A 23,867-nucleotide genomic window follows, 5' to 3' on the forward strand; every position below is an offset into this window, starting at 1 on the left:
GTGGCTTGGCTGCCCGTGATATAATAATCTGCAACAAATTTCGAAGTTAAAAAAACATTTTTTCAAAAATAAAGGTTCCTTTTGACAATATTTGACTCAAGACAGTTGCACCTGTACAGCAGCTCAAGAATAAATAATGCTGGTTTTTATATAGGGAAGTTTCACTCAGTGCCATTAAAGAAAATCAGTAATCAAAGCCCTCTGACATTCATTTACATCAGCATGCCTTATTTAGCACAGACAACAGAAAAGCCATGAAGGAAATTCAGGCACATTTGGAAGCATTAGTGATCATTTTCTCTGCATTGCACCTGTTTTCCAGGTACTATTTAGAAGCATGGAAGAAAAAAAAATCCTTAATTTGTTGAAACAGCAAAAGCTCTTAAGTGTTAATGGGAGTCATTTTTTCCAACACTTTTATACTTATGTTTGGTATCACTGTAGCATAATCCTGCATCAAACCAATAGGTTTAACAAGAACACGGTGATCACAAGAAGGTCATTATACAAGACTCCAGTTCTGCCTGAAAACTTTATCAGAGGCCAATAGCAGAGCTATATATACTTATTTTAGTACAAAAGCATGAAGTACCATCTCTCTCAATTTGAGAATGTTTTGATGGGTGAAAATAATCAAATCCAGATACAAAATAAGACAATTCTCCCTTCACTTCCTGAAGATTTAAAACCTCAAAATATACTCTTTACATATTCTACATAAAAAGGCAGAGGGGTATTAATAATTTAACTTTATTTATATAGTATCATTAATATGAAAAACATCTCAGAGTTGGAGGTCAGGCCTAAGAAATTTGCCAGAATTTGACGTTAATTTACAGAAAACAAATTTAAATAAATTGCAGGTGGGGGGGTGGATTAACCTGGCACGGGAGGGGACCAGGAGATTGCAGAAAGGAGCAGGAGTAAGCTCAGAGGTCAGAGATAAATGAGATAAACAACAGTAAAATTAGAATTATCCCAAAAATTCCAGGGTTTTAGTTTGAGGAATGTAGTGAAAGTGACATGGGAGTTTTAGTTAATGTACTTAGCATAACTAATAAAGTGGGTGAACCTCAGGCACAAGATGTTACATGGGATTATGACATAATTGCATTAACAGGTACGGTTCAAACAAAGCCTGGAGTGGGTTCTTAATGTCCCTGATCACCAAATATTCAGGAATAATAGAGAAGGGAAAAAGAGGAAGGGGTGTGACAATATGAAGAATGATCTCTAAATGAAACAAATATGCTGAATGGTTCATGCACTGCATCTATTTGGCTTGCGTTGAGGTAGAGGGGATGTAATTGCATTGTTGGGAGATTTTTTTTTAAAAGCACCAAACAATGAGGAGGAGGTACGAGCAAATTTGTTGGCAAATTTTAGTGGTGTGCAATAAAAATAGGGTAATGATATTAATAGACTGGGAAAAACAGTGCTAAAGGAAGGAGAGGAATTTGAGATATTTGTGCAAGAGAACTTTTTCAATTAATACATTCCAAGTCCAACAAGGAAGAAAGCATTGTTGGATCTGGTTCTGGCATAAAAAATAGGGCAAATGGAAGGTGTTACAATAAAGAGATTATCTCGCTAACGCTGACCTAAGCATAATTCGTGTTTAAAGTAATTATAGAAAAAGACCACGAAATACCAAAGTTGAAAAAGCTCGCACGGGAAGAGATTTCAGTGATGTAAGATGGACCAGAGCAGAGGTAGATTGGGAATGGTGATCACAGCATAAAGCAGTAACAGAGAAATGGAGGGCATTTAGGGAACACACAGTTCAGGTACAAACCAGGTATATTTTCTTGAAATGAAAAGGTAAACCATCCAAAACTAACATACCCTGAATGACAAAGGAAATAAAAGTCTAAATAAAACAGAAAAAGGGAGGCTTATAACAAATGTCAGGATAAAAATTTAATTAATAACCAGGAAAACTGAGTGAAGTCCAGGTGGGGAATGGAAAAACAAATACTGGTGATAAAAAGATGCTATGACAAAAGATTGCAGGTAACATTAAATAAACCCTAAAATATCTTATAAACATATAGGGTCATGATGGATGCAAGAATCGGCTTTACGCCACGCCATCCCTCCAACATCGGCTTCAGATATAGTATTTCTAATCAGTTATGCAAATTGAGACTTGGCCTAATGTTATCTCATGTATGACATCAACCTAGATTGTAAACCACTTCTGTTTTACTTGCTGAATACTCATCTGTTGAAGCAACGGGAAAATCCATCATAGGGCCAAATGTGTGTTCAAAAAGTCAGGAATGGTTGTGGGTTGAACAAGAAGGGAGTCTACTGAACCACAATTTTGAATTTCCCATTGGAAACGTAACCCACACAAACTTACCACTGCTGGAACATGGTTCTGATCTGCACTCTCGTCTGCTGATGTCAAAGTTGCCCTTGACAGTCCTAGTGGAAATTTGTGTTTCCTCTCTCCAATATTTTCATCAGGTCGGGTGGGTTTTGGAAGGCTTCTGAAAACCTACCTTATTTGACATTTTGAGTCGGAAATATTCTGACAGGTTAAATGCTTTGACAGATTCAAATGTGATTATTATAAGTTATAAGTTAAGTGTGCTTGTATTGCAGTGGTTGATCATAGGGTTCTGTCCTACAAAGCTAAGTTAACCATCGCATGGATCAGCATAATGTAAATGCTCAGGTGCATTAGAGTAATTTCCCATTTGGAAAAGCATGGTTATGCATTCAAAACTGAAAATAACAGTGATTGGGAACTCCGCCATTATGGATCTGAAGTGATCTAAATGTTAACAGCCCTACACATTTGGAAAAAAGAATTGCTCTGCAGTTTTCACTGCAAAAAGGCACGGCAATCGCAGCCCTGTCAACCCTGCAACGTCCTCCTTACTAACATCTGGGGGCTACTGCCAAAATAGTCAAGCAGCAGCCTGACATAGTCATCCTCATGGAATCATACCTTACAGATAATGTTCCAGACTCCACCATCACCATCCTTGGCTATATCCTGTCCCACCGGCAGGACAGACCCAGCAGAGGTGGCAGTACAGTGGTATACAATCGGGAGAGAGTTGCCCTGGGAGTCCTCAACATCAACTCCAGACCCCATGAAGTCTCAAGGCAACAGGTCAAACATGGGCAAGGAAACCTCCTGCTGATTACCACATACCGCCCTCCCTCAGCTGATGAATCAGTGCTCCTCCATGTTGAACCTCACTTGGAGGAAGCACTGAGGGAGGCAAGGGCGCAGAATGTACTCTGGGTGGGGGACTTTAATGTCCATCACCAAGAGTGGTTCAGTAGCACCGCTACTGACCGAACCCTAAATGACATTGCTGCTAGACTGGATCTGTGGCAGGTGGTGAAGAAACCAACAAGAGGGAAAAACATACTTGACCTCATCCTCACCAACCTGCCACAGATGCATCTGTCCATGACAGGATCGGTAGCAGTGACCACCGCACAGTCATTGTGGAGACCAAGAACCACCTTCACATTGAGGATACCCTCTATCATGTTGTGTGGCACTACCACCATGCTAAAAGGGAGAGATTTCGAACAGATCTAGCAACTCAAGACTGGACATCCATGAGGTGTTGTAGGCCATCAGCAGCAGCTACACTGTTCTCAAACACAATCTGCAACCTCATGGCCCGTCATATCCCCCACTCTACCATTAGCATCAAGCCAGGGGATCAGCCCAGGTTCAATGAAGTGTGCAGGAGGGCATGCCAGGAGCAGTACCAGGCATACCTAAAAATGGAGGTATCAACCTGCTGAAGCTATAAACCAAGACTACTAGTGTGCCAAACAGCATAGGCAGCAAATGATAGACAGAGCTAAGCAATCCCACAACCAACGGATCAGATCTAAGCTCTGCAGTCCTGCCACATCCAGTCATGAATAGCGGTGGACAATTAAACTACTCATATGGAGCAGGAGGCTCCACAAATATCCCCATCCTCAATGATGGAGGAGTCCAGCACAGCAGTGCAAAAGATAAGGCTGAAGCATTCGCAACAATCTTCAGCCAGAAGTACCAAGTGGATGATCTATCTCGACCTCCTCCGGAGGTCCCCAGCATCACAGGTGCCAGTCTTCAGCCAATTCAATTCACTCCATGTGATATCAAACAACAGCTGAAGGCACTGGATACTGCAAAGGATATGGGCTGACAATATTCTGGCAATAGTACTGAAGACTTGTACTCCAGAACTTGCCGCGCCCCTAGGCAAGCTGTTCTAGTACAGCTACAACACTGGCATCTACCCAGCTACATGGAAAATTGCCCCTGTATGTCCTGTACACAAAAAGCAGGACAAATCCAACCCAGCCAATTACTGCCCCATCAGTCTACTTTCGATAATCAGTAAAGTATTGGAAGGGATCATCAACAGTGCTATCAAGCGGCACTTGCTTAGCAATAACCTGCTCACTGATGCCCAGTTTGGGTTCCGCCAGGGCCTCCCAGCTCCTGACCTTATTACAGCCTTGGGTCAAACATGGACAAAAGAGCTGAACTCCTGAGGTGAGGCGAGAGTGACTGCCCTTGACATCAAGGCAGCATTTGACCGAGAGTGGCATCAAGGAGCCCTAGCCAAAACTGGAGTCAATGGGAATCAGGGGGAAAACTCTCCGCTGTTTGGAGTCATATCTGGCACAAGCTAGTGGTTGTTGGAGGTCAGTCATCTCAGCTCCAGGACATCACTGCAGGAGTTCCTCGGGGTAATGTCCTAGGCCCAGCCATCTTCAGCTGCTTCATCAATGATCTTCCTTCCATCATAAGGTCAGGAGTGGGGATGTTCGCTGATAATTGCACAAAGTTCAGCACCATTTGCGACTCCTCAGACACTGAAGAAGTCCATGTCCAAATGCAACAAGTCCTGGACAATATCCAGGCTTGGGCTGACAAGTGGCAAGCAACATTCATGCCACACAAGTGTCAGACAATGACCATCTCTAACAAGAGAGAATCCAACCATCATCCCTTGATGTTCAATGGCATTACCGTTACTGAATCCCCCACTATCAACATCCTGGGGGTTACCATTGACCAGAAACTGAACTGGACTAGCCATAATAACACTGTGGCTACAAGAGTAGGTCAGAAGCTAGGAATCGTGCGACGAGTAACTCACCTCCTGACTTCCCAAAACCTGTTCAGCTTCGACAAGGCACAAGTCAGGAGTGTGATGGAATACTCCCCACTTGCCGGGATGAGTGCAGCTCCAATACCACGCAAGAAGCTTGACACCATCCAGGACAAAGCAGCCCGCTTGATTGGCACTACATCCACAAACGTTCACTCCCTCCACCACCGATGCACAGTAGCAGCAGTGTGTACCATCTACAAGATGCACTGCAGGAACTCACCAAGGCTCCTTGGACAGCACCTTCCAAACCCACGACCACAACCAGCTAGAAGGGCAAGGGCAGCAGATAGATGGGAAAACCATCACCTGCAAGTTCCCCTCCAAATCACTCACCATCCTGACTTGGAAACATATCGCCGTTCCTTCACTGTCGCTGGGTCAAAATCCTGCAGCTCTCTTCCTAACAGCACTGTGGTTGTACCTACACCACATGAACTGCAGCACTTAAAGGCAGCTCACCACCACCTCTCACGGGCAACTAGGGATGAGCAATAAATGCTGGCCCAGCCAGCGAAGCCCACATCCTGTGAGCGAATAAAAAAGACAGTTGTTCCTGGACTGCTTTGATTGATAAGATATCTGGTGTAGATTAGAAAAAGCAGGACCATCAGTTTTTGCAGTTTCAGTGGCCTCCGTTGCTTGCATTTTCAAGGGTTTGTTTTGACAGCTAGGGCCATTATGAATGCCTGGCTAAGTTTCGAAAAAGCTATAGAACCATTTTTCTCGGCATGGAATGTGTTCAGTTTGATTAACAGTTATAAAAGGTTATAAAGGATTATGTATTAGATGTGGTTACTGAATATAAGTTGATTTGTTTTTACAACTGAACGACCATTTGACCGGATTTTATGAATTTATCATTGGATCAGGATTTTTTCCTTAAAAAGGAATGATTGCATTTTTCACTGACCACTTTATTGGACTGTTAGAAGTGCATTTTTTAAAATATTTATTTTCAAGCATTTCCATCATTGTTAAATGAGGACTGTATATAGTGAATACTGGGATAGTGCCTATGGATGATACATGGGGAATGCGAGGAGACATGGGTGGGGTGGGTGGTGTTGGTGAGCGGTGAGGATTGGGGCCATAAGAACTATGTCCCAGTGAACATAGGCAAGCCTTCTAAACAGCCTGCCTCTGCACCCTCACTCCTCCAAAGCTGCCTTGGGACTCAGAAAACCCGAACCCTGCCCACCCACATCTCCAGGAGATTAAAATATTGTAGGTATGAGGAGAGTTGATAGACTTGAGTTTTGAGTTTCTGAAGTCAGGAAGTGGCCTCATATTTTCTGAGCCCAACATGACAATCCTTAAACTGTAAAGTTTAAGGGAAATTGCTAGGAAAATTATTGGGTCTCTTAAAGCCCTAAAAGGACATCTTCATGTAGAGGCAGAGGGTAAGGCTAGGTATTAAATGAGTACTTTACATTTGTATTCACAAAGGAAGTGGCTGAAGATTGCAATCATTCAATCCTTACTGGATACCAAAGTAGTGTAGTAGGACTGAGGAGTTGCTAACATTATTCCACTATTCAAGAAAGGGGAAGGATAAATGAGGGAACCACTGGCCAGTCAGCCTAACATTGGTGGTTGGGAAGTTATAGGAAACCATTAAAAGAGATAAAAATAAAATTTCATTAGAAAACTATGGGTTAATCAAGAAGTGTCAGTGTTAAAAGCAAATTTTGTATGATTAACTGTTTTGAATTCTTTTATGACTTGATAAAGGTGGTTGAACTTGGTAGTGCAGTAGGTATTTTGTGTGAATTTTCAGAAAACATTTAACAAAAAGCGCCAGGCAGAAGATTTAAGAAGATTGAAACACATGGATATAAATGGAAAATAGCAGTGTGAGCACAAAATTGACTCGGTGACAGGAAGCAGAGAGTGGTCGACGGATGTTTTAGAGTGGGAGGTGATTTGCAGTGATATTTCCCAAGGGTCAGTTTTGGGCCCTTTACTCTTAATTTTTATGAACGACAGACTTGGGTGTAGGGAGCAGCAATACAAAGTTTATAGATGATACAAAACTTAGCAAAGTAGTTGATAGTTGATGAGGTCAGTTGTAGATTTCAAGAGAACTGACAGGATGATGAAATGGGCTGAAGCATGGCAGATGGCATTCTTTGTAGAGAAGTAAGTGGTGCACTTCCAGAGGACTAATATCAAAAGGCAGTATTCTATATATAGCATAATTTTGGGGAAAAAAGTGCAGCTGAGCAGAGAAAACTTTGTGTCCATTTACACAAATCCTTGAAAAGGTGGCAGAACAAGTTGACATGGTGGCTAAAAAAAAACAAACAGGTTAATGAATAGAGGAAGAGAATGTAAAAGCAGAGAGACCATGCTAGAACTTCATAAATCATTGGGTAGGTCTTAGTTGGAGTATTGTGGACAATTCTGGGCACCACACTTCAAAGATGCAAAAGCCTTTGAAAGGGTACAGAGAACATGTACCAGGGATGAGGGGCTTCAGATATCACCAGAGGCTGGAAATGTTAGGGCTCTTCTCTGTGGACAAGAGATTAACAGATGACCTAATAGAGGTAGAAAAAGGCTGTTCCGTCTGGTGAATAGGTTAACAACAAGGAATCAGATTTAAAATCATTGCCAAAAGATCTAGAGGGGGATAGGGAAATTTTTCTTTCACTCAATCTTGAAAATGTGTGGAAGCTGAATTAATAATTAATTTTAAAAGGGAACTGAACAGATTCTTGAGAATGACAAACTTACCAGGTTACAGACAAAAGGCAATGGTGAGAGTCTGAGCATGACTGCTCTTAAAAAGAACCATCATTGGGATGATGGGCAAAATGGCCTCCACAGTTTTGTAATTTTCTATGATTCTAGAATTTTTTTTAAACATTGGAAAGCACTATGTTCATTTAAAAGAGCAACTAACTCATGAATAAATTACCATGAGTTTAAAATATGAAGAGTGCATCAAAAAATAGATCTTAAGTCCTGACAGTTGAAACTTCTAAACATTCCTGCATTTGCTTCTAAAGGGCTGAATGGATGAGTGCTATGTTTTCTTTAGCAGGGAATTAAACACCTGTTGAGCAATGCCTGCAAGGTCTCTACAGCAGAGGCCAAGATCAGATCCCAAAGCAATTACCACAGTCATTGCAATCCACAGATACTAATGGCCCAGATATCCTGTACCTGTTATGCCAACAGGACATGGTTTTCTTCTCACGTTAACAAAGGTTGGGATACATCTGGAAAGTGAAGCCAACAAACCGATGGCACTTTGCTAACCCATGGGAAACCAGCACTGCTTTGGTGGCAATATAAATACAACCAGGAAGGAACTCTTTGGAACTTTATTTAGCTTTCCAGTGTTAGAGGGCATACTGCCCTGCCAACCTCAAACTAGCAATGAAATTCTGGAAACACTCAGCAGGTCTTAGGACAGAGTTAACCTTTCAAGTTGCTGGCGCTTTGCCAAAAATTGAGTATCTAGATGTGTCTTTAAGACAGACAGGAAATTGGGGGAAATGGGAAGAAAGAACAAAAGGGGAGGGAGGAAAGATTAAACGAGAATAGAGATGATATTGCAAGGTAAAAATGACAAATGTAATGCTATTTGAACCACAATTCCATGTAGGACTCAAGCTGCTAAACACTATGTGAACAGAAAATTAGGTCATCTCAACCAACCCTCAAAGGAAATGCAAGTAATCATAATTTCACAACAGGTTACATTGAATAAAGATTAGTACAGCTGAATGGCACAATAAAAAGAGATTATTAGCACATAAAAGAAACCAGTACTTTTTTGCTAACATCTGCACAATTAAACTACATATGCAAAGTGTGCAAAAATTATAGAAAGTACAGAACACAATGAACCAATATTTTTATTTTCAAAAGCAACATTCTGTGGGTGCTGGAAATATTCAGCAAGTCAGACAGCATTCGGAAAGAGTAATAGTTAATGTTTCAAGTCGATGGCCTTCTGCAGAACTCAATTAATTTGTTTTATATTTTTTGTTCTCTTGGCTGCACTACATCAGACATGTGCAATGGGGGAAAAAAGTTTACTAGCAGTTTAAGATTTTAAAAAATGTTTGCCTGACGGCTGAACATGACTCTGCCCTACCATCCACGCCCTGAAAATAGATAGTTGATGAATGAAAAGAATTTTTAAAAATGCCTGAAAATTTAATTTCTCACTGCACCTATTTAAAACCAAGCGCCAGATGACTGAAGCTCCTCTTCATTTCCTTCTTAAGTTAAGAAACATTTAAAAAATAAAACTTCGAATTCGGATTTTTCATGTGTTTCCTCAGTATTCTAGCTATTGGGAGGAATTGTCCCAGAATTGCACCAAGTGCAATAATGGGCCTGAAAACCGATGTTTTATCCACCAGCAGCAATGGCGAGTTTTCACGCCTTATTGTCCACCTCCCACTTACTAATTATGCAGCCACAAGAAACACGCCATCTGGCTGGCGGGTAGCCTCTGAATCACCCACCACGCAATTACCTTACCGTTTCCTCACGCCGATTGCCAAATCTAAACCGCACACTGACTGCTCAACACTTGCAGCTCAGGACTGCTCCAGCGAAAACATGGCCCTAAAAGCCAAGATGAGTTCAGTGGCCCATCACTGAAATGCCTTTTGGAGGCCCGCCGTGATGTCCTCCACCCCCACTCTGGCCGCAAGTGGTGCAGCAATCTCACCACTCCTGCTTGGAGGCAGTGGCAGCAATGGTCAATGCCAATGTTGCAAGGAAGAGGTTGGCCATCCAGTGCAGAAAGAGGATGAATGATCTCATTGGAGCTGTCAGGGTAAGGCAACCATCTTGTCACTCTCAACCCTCACACTCAAGGCCATCACACACTGCCAGCTCAAGGGACATCAACACAGACACAGACACACACACCAATCTGGCCCCATCTCCTCTGGAGAATAACACCTCAGCACCCACCATCTTGAGGCCACTTGCAAGATCAATATGTGGCCCCTCACCACCTCCCCCACCCCCACACCCAAACACACCCTGGGATACCCCCTTTCCCCTGAGGCTTCTTCTCCCACTTCCCCTGCAGCAGTTGAAAAGCCACCCCCACCTTACGGCTGGTCTGATGGGTGGAGACTACCTGTGAGCCCCCCTAAAACTGATGTGGTGCTGCCTGCAAAGCCTGGCACTGATGAATGTGAGTGCTACCCAAAGCAAGGTAGACAAACCAGCCTCGAAATCCCAAGCAAAGTGCAGCTCGCCAGGTGCACGTCACTTATGTACAGTCGTGAAACACACTGGCATGCAATCAGGCCGACATGCTTGGGTCATCTAGCGTGGGGGTGGACGATTCCAGTGAACAGGGCTTATAAGGAGATGCTGAAGCATTAAAATTAGGTTCTCGACTACCCCACTTAACTTTCCACCTAAAGGCAGTAACTCTTTGCTAGGGTACATTTGCTGGTAGCTGCATTTGTACCTTTCCCAAATGTACATTATCCAGGTGTTAGTAAGCAATTTGACAGCAGAAGCGAATACAGACAAGCCCGAACCAGTCTTTAAAATGCTGGATCATTTTCACATTCCCGAGCCTAGAGACACAGATGAATTGTAGTACTCCTAACTCTTGTCCTTGAAAAGTTAAGTGAATTCATTCGTAATTTTGGCTTTTAGTTCAATAAGGTGTTTACCAAACGTCTTGTAAGTCTGGTTTGTTAATCTCAGATGACAGATACATTAGAGCATCATACGGATTCCTTAATATATTTAAGGGTGGTAACTGAGTAGTTTTATTAATACAGCTGAACATGGATTTAATCATAAAAATTAAGATTTTTTTAATCAGCGTGCCTAGTCCACCAACTGTAAGTAACCGGATTTTAAGTAACTGTAAAGGACTCAAAAACAAGCTTGATTTTAAGAACCTCCGCAAGGCCAACACACTGGCGAAATTAGCAGAATTGTGCAATGGTGATTCAGAGGGCGTGGCCAATTTGGTTGGCAGGGCCAGCTTCTAGAACATTACACAAACTAATATGGAAACTAGATATAATGTGCGCTCGAAATTCTTTGAGCTTTTGTATCAATTGGGCTGATTTTGAAGGAATTGTGCCAAAAAAGTGCAAACTAGTGGAAATTCCTGCCAGAGCCATGCAAGATTGAAATTGCTGTAAGATGCAGGCCAACCGAGTTGGTTTCTTTCACTTGATTTGTAAGCATCTTTAATGAAAGGCTTACAAAAAGCCACAACAAACAATGATCTGAATTACTGTCACTTAACAACCACACACCATCAAGCACACTGGGACAAGGTTCAGGATCTGAGATGAGTTGAGAGAAGGGTTCGTGAGGAAACTAGTCAAACTGGGCAAGGAAAGGTAGATTAGGATATTCAGAAACTATGATTTATGAGGTTAATGGTGGGATACCACAATCACATTTGCTAATTCCTGACTTGCTACAGAATCCTAATCAGAAAATGAATAAAAAACATAAACAGTCAGAGGGGGCAAATTGACAATTTCCCTAGGGTCCGATGGTGGACCTGCAGTGATGCACTGTGTGTTGTTACATGGCCTTGCTCCCTGGCCAAAGCCATAGAAGAACTGTTGGTGAACCTTTGCTCTGGGCCTGATGAGAAAAATAAATGTGCAACAGGGAGCCCAGCACTTGTTTGCTATTGTCAGATTCGCTTAAAGTTTCTGTGCCACCATCTGAAGTCTTCTCACACCTATAACCATCTTCTGTATCTGTAACAAATACTGCTTCAATTCCAAAGTGAACATTGGAAAACCTAGCCAAGGAATGTATGCATCACTCCATCACAGACCATTGCCATGAAGACATGCTTCATGTCAAGTAATGATTTTAATTCACGGGCTGGAAACCCTATTTGAATTTTTAAGAACAGATTTAAAAACACAGACTAAAGTGACTTGAACTCACTGCCCAAAGGTGGCTAACCCCAATTTGCATTACTTTACATTCTACATTCAAATTCAATGGACTGGAGACAGTTTGTCTGCAAAACCCATCAAAGACAATAAGTTTAGAGGAGTGTGAAGGGCTAACATCTTCTGACCTATTTAACAAGGTTTTAATCACCTGAGGTATTCAACTGTTGGAGATGGGAATTAAGACTAATTGCTTGGACATGAGACCATGGCTAAGACAGCTTTCCAGACATGAGCTAATCAAGTCACCCTTGGAATACAGAACAATGTCCTTTTTTGGATCTCTGACAGTTGGAGAAGGATGGTCACATGACAAGCCAACCCTTTGTATGTTTTAAGCACGTGATTTCTCAGCAGAATAGAGAGCAAGCAGCTGAGAGAGAAGACAAGTAGAATCCCTTCTGCCTCCCTCTCTCTCCAATTCACCTGGTAAACTTCGAGGGATGCATTGCTGCAGACAGATTTCTTAAAAGAATCCAGAACTTCAGAAGAACAACCAACTCAGTTATCGACATCTTTGATCGGAGGTACCAAGACCGCCAAATTCAGCCTGAAGCCAGACGAGTCATCAAACTATCACTTTTACTTTTATGGAGTAAAAGTCTTGAACCGGGGGGGGGGGGAGGGGGGGGGAGATGGGCGGCGGCGGCGGGGGGAAGACAAATTTTGCAGAAATGAGAAGGGACTTGGCTGAGCTAGACTGGACAGCACTGCTGAAGGATAAAATAGTGGAAAACCAGTGGGAAGCACTAAAAAGCGAGATCCTAATTGTACAAAGTAGACATGTCCCCTACAAAAATAAGAGTGGTGTTGCCAAACCTAGACCTCCCTGGTTGTCTAGAGGAATACAGGGGAAGATCAAACAGAAAAAGAAAGCGTACGATAGGCACAAAGAACTAAGCACTGCAGATAGCCTAGACGAATATAGGAAGTGCAGGGATGAAGTAAAAAAGGAAATAAGGAAATCAAAGAGAGGGCATGAAAAAAAGATTAACAAGTAAAGTTGAAGATAACTCAAAGATGTTTTACCAATACATTAATGTTAAAAGGTTAGTTAAGGAAAAAGTGGGATCTATCAGAGATGAAGATGGAAGCTTGTGTGTAGATGCAGAGGCTATGGGAGGGGTTTTGAATGAATATTTTGTCTCTGTGTTTACAAAGGAAAGGGAGGATGTAGATATAGTAGTCCAGGAGGAACACTGTGAGACATTGGACGGGATAGTCATAAAGAGAGAGGAAGTACTCGAAGGGTTGAAATGTTTGAAAGTTGATAAGTCACCAGGGCCAGATGGATTGTTTCCGAGGCTGCTGAAGGAAGTCAGGGAGGAGATAGCAGATGCTCTGAGGATGATTTTCCAATCTTCTAGATACAGGGGAGATACCAGAGGACTGGAGAAATGCAAACATAGTTCCATTGTTTAAAAAAGAATCAAAGGAAATATCAAACAATTATAGACCAGTTAGTCTTACATCGGTGGTGAGCAAATTAGTAGAATCAATCCTGAGAGACAGGAGTAACTGTCATGTGGAAAGGCATGGACAAGTCAGGGATGGTCAGCATGGATTTGTTAAAGGAAGGTCTTGCCTCACAAGTTTGATTGAATTCTTTGAGGAAGTGACAAGAAGGGTTGATGAAGGTAGTGCAGTGGATGTTGTGTACATGGATTTTAGCAAGGCATTTGACAAGGTCCCACATGGCAGATTGGTCAGGAAAGTAAAAACCCATGGGATTCAGGGTAATGTGACAAGCTGGATAAAAGGTTGGCTTTGTAACAGGAAACAAAGGGTAATGGTCGATGGATGCCCTTGCAAATGGAAAGTTGCCTCAAGTGGTATTCCACAGGGCTTGGTGTTGGGACCCTTGCTGTTTGTGTTATATATTAACGACTTGGATGTGAACGTGGGGGGCAAGATTGGGAAATTTTCAGATGACACGAAGATTGGCCAAGTAGTGGATAGTGTAGAGGATAGCCTTAATCTCCAAAACGATATAGATGGGTTGGTGGAGTGAGCGGTAAAGTGGCAGATGGATTTTAACATAGAGCAGTGTGAGGTCATACATTTAGGGAGGTCAAACAATTACAGGGATTACAAAATAAATGGGAATATACTAAGAGGGGTAGATGAAGTGAGAGATCTTAGAGTACAAGTACACAGGTCCCTGGAGGCAGCAGTTCAAGTAGACAAGGTTGTAAAGAAGGCATATGGAATGCTCACCTTCATTGGCAGAGGTATAGAATATAAAAATAAGGATATAATGTGGGAATTGTATAAAACACTGGTGAGGCCACAACTGGAGTATTGTATGCAGTTCTGGGCACCACATTACAGGAAGGACGTAATAGCTCTGGAGAGAAGGCAGAGGAGATTTACAAGATTGTTACAAGGGTTAGAAAAGTATAGCTACAAGGAGAGATTGGATAGTTTGGGGTTATTTTCCTTAGAACAAAGAAGGTAACTTGAGAGGTACTCTCAAGCTGAGAGGTAACTTGATCGAGGTGTACAAAATTATGAGGGGAATAGATAGAGTGGACAGGATAAAATTATTTTCCTTGGTGGAGAATTCTAGAACCAGGGGCATAGGTTCAAGATAAGAAGGTATAGGGGGGGACATGAGGAAGAACTTTTTTACGCAGAGGGTAGTGGGTGTCTGGAATGTGCTGCCCAAGTTGGTGGTAGAGGCAGAAACTTTAAACTCTTTTAAAAAGTACCTGGATCTGCACTTAAAGTGCTGTAAGCTGCAGGGCTATGGGCCAGGTACAGGAAGGTGGAATTAGAAGGGGCACCTGGGTGTCCTCAGGCTGGCATGGACAAGATGGACTGAATGGCCTCCTTCTGTGCTATGGTTCTAACTTATCCTTCCCACTCTGTAACCTGTGTCTGTGTGCGAGAAAGTTGGAGCTTATTTTATTATTTTACTTAGATCATTTTAAGTATAATAAAGCTAACCTCATTCTTTGTTAAACTTAAGAAAAGCTGTCCAATTCATTCTTTTATGTTCACAGCGTATAAATAGTGACGTATTCACAAAATTGTAAAAATATATCCTTTTCAAACAAAAAAGTCAAACAAGGAGGGGGTGTGGGGGAAAGAGGGGAGCCATTCGACTTCTCCTTACCTGATCATAACAGAAATTTGGGATCAACCCACAAACAAACGAGAGTTTGGAAGCGGGAAACAAAGTTCATGTTAGAAGTAATTTAAAAGCTTCAATACAGGTTTTTTTTGCAGATTGCCATAAGAAAGTATCAAAAATGTCCATATTTAAAGCCAATACCGTCCTAGGACAGAATGAGGTAACTTGGGGCAGTTTACAAGCTCCATCCATTGAAACTTTGAGTATAGCTGGGCATTTAAAGGTAAAAATCTGTTCAAAAGCTAGGAAATCCAAAATGCGAAAACTTGTGGCCAACCATTTTGAAATTGCATTTGAAGAACCAGAGGCAGGCATAGAATCTGAAACAGACAGGCTAGCATTAGCAAGGATCCAGCTGGAGCAGTGGAGACTAGAGCTAGAATTCCAAAAAAGAGATGAGGGGGAGAGAGACAGGAGATGAGAGAAAAAATGGAAAGCATCAGCTGAGGGCAAGTATGTGGATCCATACGTGGCTCAGCATTACTTGGTGCCATTGGAGAACACCATACAACAATGGTCTCACTAAAGTATTGTGCAACCTGATCCAACTTCAAGAGTGTACAGAGGATTCCAAGGGAAGAATATAGCGTGTTTAAAATACAATGACAACTAAATCAGCTCTGAGCTTCTGGAATCTCCCTTCCTCATTTCCTTTTTATCTTGAGTTTACTCAACCAATAAAGAGAAAGGTTGGTCAAAGCACATGGAGTAGATTTTCTCAGGATTCTCTGACCTATTTGCTGTATTGGTGAAAGAGCTGTAGAAATCCTGAAAAAACAGCTCAAGTGCTATTTTTCCAGGATTTCCACAACTCATCCGAGTTATAGAAGACTCACAGGAAAAGCCCTGCTCAAATTTATTCCACCTATCAATTCCAGCCCAATCCGCAAGGAAAAAAACCAAAATAATTTAACCATCATTCATGAAAAATGTGGATTTTTTAAAAAAGCTGGTACCTTTACCTGCATTCGTAACTTTCCATTGGGTGCTGGCCTGCTGTGCTGTTTAATGCAGAGATTGCATTCTACAAATGTGAATTCAAAGGGCTACAAGTTCACTACACTTCTAAAGCAAAAACAGGGAATCTTAACTGCAGATTCACAGGCCTACATTTTTATGGATAAATAACCAAATAACTTCTTGAACATCAATTCTTTTACATTAAGGAAAGAAGCTGACCTAGAGAGAACTTGGAACTGCCAATGTCGCACTCCTGTGCTGAAAAGTATCTTTAATGACAGAATAAGAGATAAAACACCTATGCAGCAAGGTGCAATATTCAATTAAAAATAACATAAATTAGAAATTCTTTCAGCTTTTTCCATTTTAATTGGGGTCACCACAATGCTGGTTGATCACCCTTCTCTATCTGCTCCCATCAGCAACCCATTCCTCTTCCAACCCCACTGTGTTTAAGTCTCTCGCCACCACATATTTCAACCTGGTCTTAGATATTTGGCTTTTCCTCCTTCCTGGTAGTTCCAGCTCTTTCACTCACCTCAACATTTTCGCTTTCTCTCTGCAACAGATTCAATCTCTTCTTGGCTACTTTCTTTCTTCCACAATCTTCACTGACCCCGTTGTTATGGGCTGGAGGGAGATCGAGTTGAACTGCACTGATTTCACCTCTCACTAGCCGCCCGGAAACAGAAAGGTTTTTTTGATTTCCCGTTAGTACGTAGTGGCATATTTTCTCCAACCCTTCGGTTTTGGAGTTATCCAATCCTCTATTAATTACCTTCTCTCGAGTTTGTTTTATCTGTTATTCTGTCATTAAAGATACCTTTCAGCACAGGAGTGTGACATTGGCAGTTCCAAGTTCTCTCTAGGTCAGCTTCTTTCCTTAATGTAAAAGAATTGATGTTCAAGAAGTTATTTGGTTATTTATTCATAAAAATGTAGGCCTGTGAATCTGCAGTTAAGGGGGTTGGTTTATTTCACACACATACAAAACATGGGAAAGGGGTTTTGCAACATCCGCCCCTTTTTGCACTCATACAATAAAGGAGGGATTAGGGAAATAAAGGGGTACAGGACAAGACCAAGAAAAAAATAAGAGTTATGGTATCAGGCGAATCCAGAATCAAAAGCCCAGTGGCGTCTTCCTTGAGAGGTTAGCAGGCTGAAACTGTTGTAGGGTGATCAGACTTTACAGAAACTAAGACTTCCTCGATGGGAGAAGGCACATAGGGATGAATTAGTCTTGAAGGCACAGCTACAGAAGTTCACAGTGTAGATGAGGGACAGAACTCTTTCTACAGCTACTTGTTAGATGATAAAATGGTAGACTGCCTGGGTTCAGTTCCACAAGGCAACATTAGAAGTTTAGACGCTTGGGAGAGATCATGTGGCATAACTCCCACTTTCCCTGGGCGTTGGTCAAACTATGTATTTTCCCAGGTCTGGAATCTTGAGAGGTTTAATGGAGGAGTTAGGGTCCCTTTGTCCTTTGCAGACATACCGTCTCCGTTGGCCGGAGCTCTACCTTAGAAAGTATTTTCCTTCCTGCCTTCTGGCCGGGACACAGTGATGTGCTGGTTCCTGATTTTGTCCTTTCTCACTACTCCACACACTCATTTCAGCATCTGCATCTCATTAGTATCCAGTCGCTGTTCCTCTCTTCTTGATGTTGCCCAAGTTTCTGCACTATACAATAAGGCTAGTCTCAACAGTCCTGTAGATTTTTCCTTTCAGCTTCAGTGATACTTCTCCATCACACAAGTCTCCACTGCACTTCTTCCAGTTACTCCCACTGGAACTAATCCATTGCTTAATTCCCAGTTCCATACTTCCAACTTCTGGCACCACTGACCCCAGGTACTTCAAGCTACTCACTTTCTCCAAATATTCACCCATAATCTTTACGCCTTCACTCTAATCCTCTTCCCTAAGCTCAAAATGACAGTCCATAATTTGGGTCTTTGGTCTACTGATCTTCATACCCATCTTCCAGTACTTTTCTCTGGTTCTCCAGATACTCAATCATGTTCTCATCATCCTCACCAAATAGCTCAATGTCATTTGCAAACATCTTTAACCATGACACTACCTATCTCACTTGCTCAGTTTGAACATCCATGATAATCAGGATGAGAAAGGGGCTCAAGGCCAATCCTTGGTGTAATTTAACTTTGGCTTTGAAACCCTCACTCTCCCCCACACTGCTTCTTAGACTTGTCTGGCACTCCTTGTACATCCTGTAATAGTTGTACATACCTCTCAGAACTCCATGAATTCTACCACATCTCCAGGCTTCTTCCCCTAAGCATCCAGCCTTAAGTCTCCTAGATCAAATAATACAATGTTCAAATTGCATTGGCCTTCTCGATATTTCTCCATCACTTGTCTCAAAACAAAAAATGGTGGTGCTTCTTCCAGGCACAAATCCGAACTGACCTTCACGTATTTCTACTATTTTTCCTCAGTCTCTGGTCCATGACTCGAATAGAATTGATTTATGTAGGCTAGAAAGATCTCAGGCAAAGTTTGTGGATATTAGACAGGAGAGGGGTGCATATATGCCCATGACAAATGGCCTCAGTGTTTCTAGGGTAGGGGAAGGAAAAAACAGAATGAAAGTCAGCCAGCATTTCCACCTGGTTGGTATCCAATGACACCTTGTGCCTACGTGGTTAGATTAAGTGCGAGCACTTGCAGGGTTTGTTATGATCTTTCCTGAACATCAAAAAGACAATTAACCGCAATATACTATGCTCTGAAAAAGAATACAGCCTGAAGGGCAACCTGACTCAGAACTATATACCAGCAAGAATTTAGATATCAGTAAAGAAAAACAAAACAGAAATTCTTGAACTTTTTGAAACATACAAGATTCTGTGCGGTCTTAACAGGGTCAATGTGGAGAGAATATTCCCTCTTATGGAAGAATCTAGTACAAGGGGCCACTGTCTAAAAATAAGGGGTTTGCCCATTTAGGACAGAGATGAGGAGAATTTTCTTCTCAGGGTTGAGGGCATTTGGAACACGCTTCCTCAAAATGTGGTGGAAGCAGAGTCTTTGAACATTTTTAAGGCAGAGATTCATAGATTCTTGATAAGCAAGGGGGGAATGGTGAAAGATTATCAGGGTAGGCGGGAAAATGGAGTTGGAGTTACAATCAGGTCAGCCATGAACTTATTGAATGGCAAAGCAGTGTCGAAGGGCCAAGTAGTCTACACCTGCTCCTAATTCGTATGTTCATATTTTTGCAAATTATTACTGAAGTATTACCCATTGTTATCAATACATTAATTAGGATATTATGTTGCTACAGCAAAAAGCAGAGGCAGGTTCCAACAAACGCCCATGAAAAGGAGTGCAGAATAATGCAAGAAAACACTAATGATTTGGATATAGAGACAAAGCTTCACATTACTGGATTTTATACGCAATTTTAAGGTGATAAATGATGTTAATCCAGTTGAAGTGATCATCATATACCTTGTACTTCGTTGTCATGGCATTCTTTCAGTTTAGTCCAAATATCCTTAAACACATCTAAGGCAGCTTCAGTTGTGCTCCCAGTGCCTGGACTCCCACAGTTTGCACTGGAGCTATTCATGGTATAGTTTTTATGTAGATCTTCAAAGCTACATACTGCAGTTAAAAATCTTCTTAATCAATTCTCACCTGCAAAACAGATTAGGTAAAACTGATCTTAGAGATTAAAAGACAGAAAAAATATTTTCCCTCTTCTGCACCCAATTTCCTCTCTTCTCCAGAGTGTGAATTGTTAGATTCAGATGAAGGCCCTTCAGCTCATTTGATCTGAATCATTCTGGGAAAAGCCTATATAATTTTCCAATTGCAATATAAACAGCTTTATCTTTAAAAAGTAATACCCTGGCTGCAAAAGACTCTTCCAAGCAACCCATTATGTAAACATCTATGTAAACAAATATCCCTGGTGTAATTCCTGGATTTATGCTCGGTTGTAGCTCAGATTTTCCAGGTATAATCCCAGCATGCTATCCAGTCAGGGTGCAATGCAACTGAACCCAATAGTTTTGCTTCTTATGTACTTCAATGATGTGCAAACTAAATGTAAACTCGTGAAATTTATTTATAAGTCGAATAGGAAAAGTTGTAGAAAGATAGCACATGATAGGAATTAGGCAAATTAGGCAATTTAACTATGTAAATTATTGTACACGAATCAAAGATCAAAAATGTGTAGCTCAAATATATAATGAATGGAATTGAATTGGTAGGGGAAGACCTACAAAGACAGTTGGAAGTTACACTCATGATAGTGGAGTGGCTGTGGAACATCCACAGACTTTTCAGGAACACCAGTTTCCACTTCCCCTTCTGCAAAAACAAAGTTTCCCAAATTTAGTCCTAACTGCTCTAGCTTCTATTATAATGATTATACTCCCTTGTTCTGGGTTCCCCACCAAAGGAAACAGTTTCTCTGTATCTACACTATCAATTCTCATTGAATATTAATTATTAGATCACCCCTCAACCATCTAAACTTAAGGAAAATGAATCAGGTTTATGCTGTCCTAATTAAGTCTTTAATGCCCTTAAGCTATCCACTAATGAAGGAGAACACTAAGAACAGCCCTTCCAGACCCACCCAAGTTCAAAAATGACAAAGAAAGAAATAAACACAAATAGAACAAAGTTATTGTGGGTGAGACCCTTGATCTAGATAATTAGGTGATAATTAAGAATTAAAGAAATAATTAAACAGGATGCTGAAATATAGACCAAAATAGTGGAACACAGATTGCCACTGGCATTTTCTGTCCCTGAAAACTCAACATCCTGTTTAATTGTGACATCCTCTCTGCTGTGGCCTGCCATCCATTATATGGATACAGTCAGTCAATCTTTCTCACATGTTCCCCCAAACAACCTTCCCCTTAAAAAAAGTTCAAATCTGCATTAATTTCTATCAGTTGGCATTGGAGAATCCAAAGCAAAGAAGAAAATAACTTAGAAAAGGTGTTAAAGTGAAATAAAGCAAAATTCCCCATTACCACAAATGGAAATATTGGATCAGCTGGCTTTAGTAGAGAGAGAAAAGCTGTGGGGGGGGGGGGGGGGGGGGGGGCAGTCCATGAGCCTGTATCAAAGCCCATTTAGAGTTTCTGCTTATTTAAATTGAGCAGACTTGATGTTAAGTGCAAATGTATTAAAACCGATCCAAATACCTGCATATTTTAGAGGCAATGATAAGTTAATGACTTTGTATCCAGAATCCAAACATCTAAAGAGATAATTTTAATATGTCACAAAAGACAGAGCTCCTGGATGGTCTGGACTTTGTTTAATACCTGTGGCAAGAGTGTAAACCGGACTATAAAATTTCACGATGATATGAGGATATTTCTCTGACAACAGTGTTTGGTGCCTGTAAAATAACAAAATATCAAAAGATGGAAGAAAAAATAATGAGAAATTAGGAGAGTTAGAGATGATTGAAGATTAGGGTTTTGAGAAAGCGAGGCAAGACAAAAAGTCTTTAGGAACAAGATTCAAGAATGCAGAAGTATGATGATTGAAAGCTCTGTCAGCAATGGAGAGCACGGTGCATCCCAGCTTTTCAATCATCTGCAAAGCCAGAGGAGGCTGCAAAAGCAGAGTAGAACAAAGCCTCAAAAGGAATTATAAACAAGGACAAGGATTTTGAAGTCAATGCATTGTGGAAAACGGAGGATAACGAGGAAAGGAAGACAGGTGAGTAGGAACTGGTGTATAATAGAGTACAAACAGCAGAATTTTAGGGAAATTGGAATTTGAAATTCTAGAAAGGAAGATGTTGGAAGTAACAACATCTGAGAGAGGATGCTGCCAGTGAGAGGAATGAGGTGGCGAGAAAGCAACAGTCAGTCTGATTAATGGACCAGATGTGTTGTTTTAAGCTGAGCCCAGCTTAGGATCAGACAGATCACTGAGGTTACACACCATCAGGTTTAGACTCACAATGCATCCAAAAACTAAGATATTTTCTGCTGACTGCACATCATCAATATGAAAGTGCCTTAAGAGGGTTCTTACAAACATGTTCCACAGTAGAATGCAAATTAGATTATTTTCAAAAAATATTTTGGGATATTGTACATAATAACTTGAAACCTGATAAATGGTACATGTAGCATGCTTGCAAGGAACAGGTGACTTTGGACCTATGGTTCTTCAAGCTTTTCACCAGTGGGGATTTCCTTGCCTAATGGTTGGGTCTGTTGCAGACTAACTGTTCGAGATTGGGTGCTCTCATTATTTGATGAATGCTTTATCATAGTATCATGCACTTCTTTCACTTCCACACTTTTAGCCAACCAAAGCCGTTGCCAAATTAGTACTCTGCAGTTCTAATGACTATAGTTAGTGCCAAGAGCTGCTGTACTTCAATGCTGTCCAAGTCATTTACAGCATAAGGAAAAGGGACTGAAATTAATGAATGAAATAGAATTGGAGTCCAGTGACCAAGATGAAAAACAATTTATTTTAAAGCCAGAGATTTCCAGTATTGTTAGGCATGACAAAACATGCCCTCATTCCTTTCTATTCAGCTTCTCACGTACTACTGGACTACGACTGGTTAATCAATTACCAAATGAAAATCAAGAGTGCTGGTTTTCTGAGTTTTAACATAATGGATTATATACCTCACACACAAGAAAATGATTAGATCCCCATTCACAAGTTACTTTCCTGACCAATAGATTAATAATTTAAAGCTAAGTTTAACAAAATAAAGAGATCATCACATTCCTTTTGGAAAAAAAACTTATACAACACAATAAAATTACTATTTTCAAAATTTACAGAGATGACATCTCATCCTATTTCATATAGGATATCTAAATGTCATACCATAAACTTAATACCAAAGATTCAAACATAAAATAAAATTATGTGCTACGTACCTTTAAACTTAAATTGTGAGAAAACCTTTTTTAGTGAACATTTATCTTGGCATTTTCTGGAACTACAATCCTCACACATGTACTACAGGAGGCAATATACATGGACTACACTCGGTCACTAAGTAAAGAGCTGCTGCTCAGCTCTAGCTGTCTGTTTCTGCTAGGGCATATATGTAAATGTACAATGGATAACCCAATATGCTTTTCACAACTGGTTGAGCAGGTTTGTATACTCACTGGGACCAGGAATCAAACCAGAATTTGTTGGCATAACAGCCCAGCTGAACTGGTTTTTCACTCGACCAGAAACTAGTTCAACCAGTCTGCATCAAAGGAAAGTTCAACCTACAGAGGTGATTCAGGAATCAGCCTGATATACAAAAACAGGCCACAATGTCAACTTCCAGTACAGCTGGGACTCTGCTTCCAAGTTAAGGGGATGAACACAACTCTAGCGCAATAAAATTTTGAGCCAGTTTTAACACACAATGTTCAAATATTGCATTTGATTCAGATGCACCATAATTTTTTTAAGTTTGATACATGAAGTATCAATAGAATAAAAGTCAGGTATTCAACTCAAAAGTAAAGTTCAAAATACCACTGAAGTTTCCATATGACGGCTGTTTATGTCCTTAAACTGTACAGTATGAGACTGGACAAGCTTTGCTCATCTCACTATTTGTTGTGAGGGTGACTGAGTTGCTACTATTATTGATAGAGTTGATCTGCAGGCACTTCTTGGGTGGAAAGACTAAGTTTATTTACAATT

At 41.0% G+C, this 23,867-nt stretch overlaps 1 protein-coding gene across 6 annotated transcripts in view; it reads right to left on the reverse strand.

Moving 5' to 3' along the window:
• rbbp8 (retinoblastoma binding protein 8) overlaps nt 1–23,867 on the reverse strand; it is a 155,035-nt gene that overhangs the window by 71,374 nt on the left and 59,794 nt on the right. For 3 of the 6 annotated variants that reach the window (XM_041189791.1, XM_041189790.1, XM_041189789.1), the window contains one exon: nt 19,656–19,844. In XM_041189791.1, the coding sequence (XP_041045725.1) occupies nt 19,656–19,776 (121 nt within the window). In that variant the 5' untranslated portion in view covers nt 19,777–19,844. Of the gene's footprint in view, nt 1–19,655; nt 19,845–23,095; nt 23,253–23,867 lie in introns of those variants that run through there. The other 3 variants (XM_041189793.1, XM_041189788.1, XM_041189792.1) reach the window with 2 other exon arrangements.

The sequence above is a fragment of the Carcharodon carcharias genome, chromosome 6, assembly GCF_017639515.1.
Source record: "Carcharodon carcharias isolate sCarCar2 chromosome 6, sCarCar2.pri, whole genome shotgun sequence".
NCBI classification, from domain to species: domain Eukaryota; kingdom Metazoa; phylum Chordata; class Chondrichthyes; order Lamniformes; family Lamnidae; genus Carcharodon; species Carcharodon carcharias.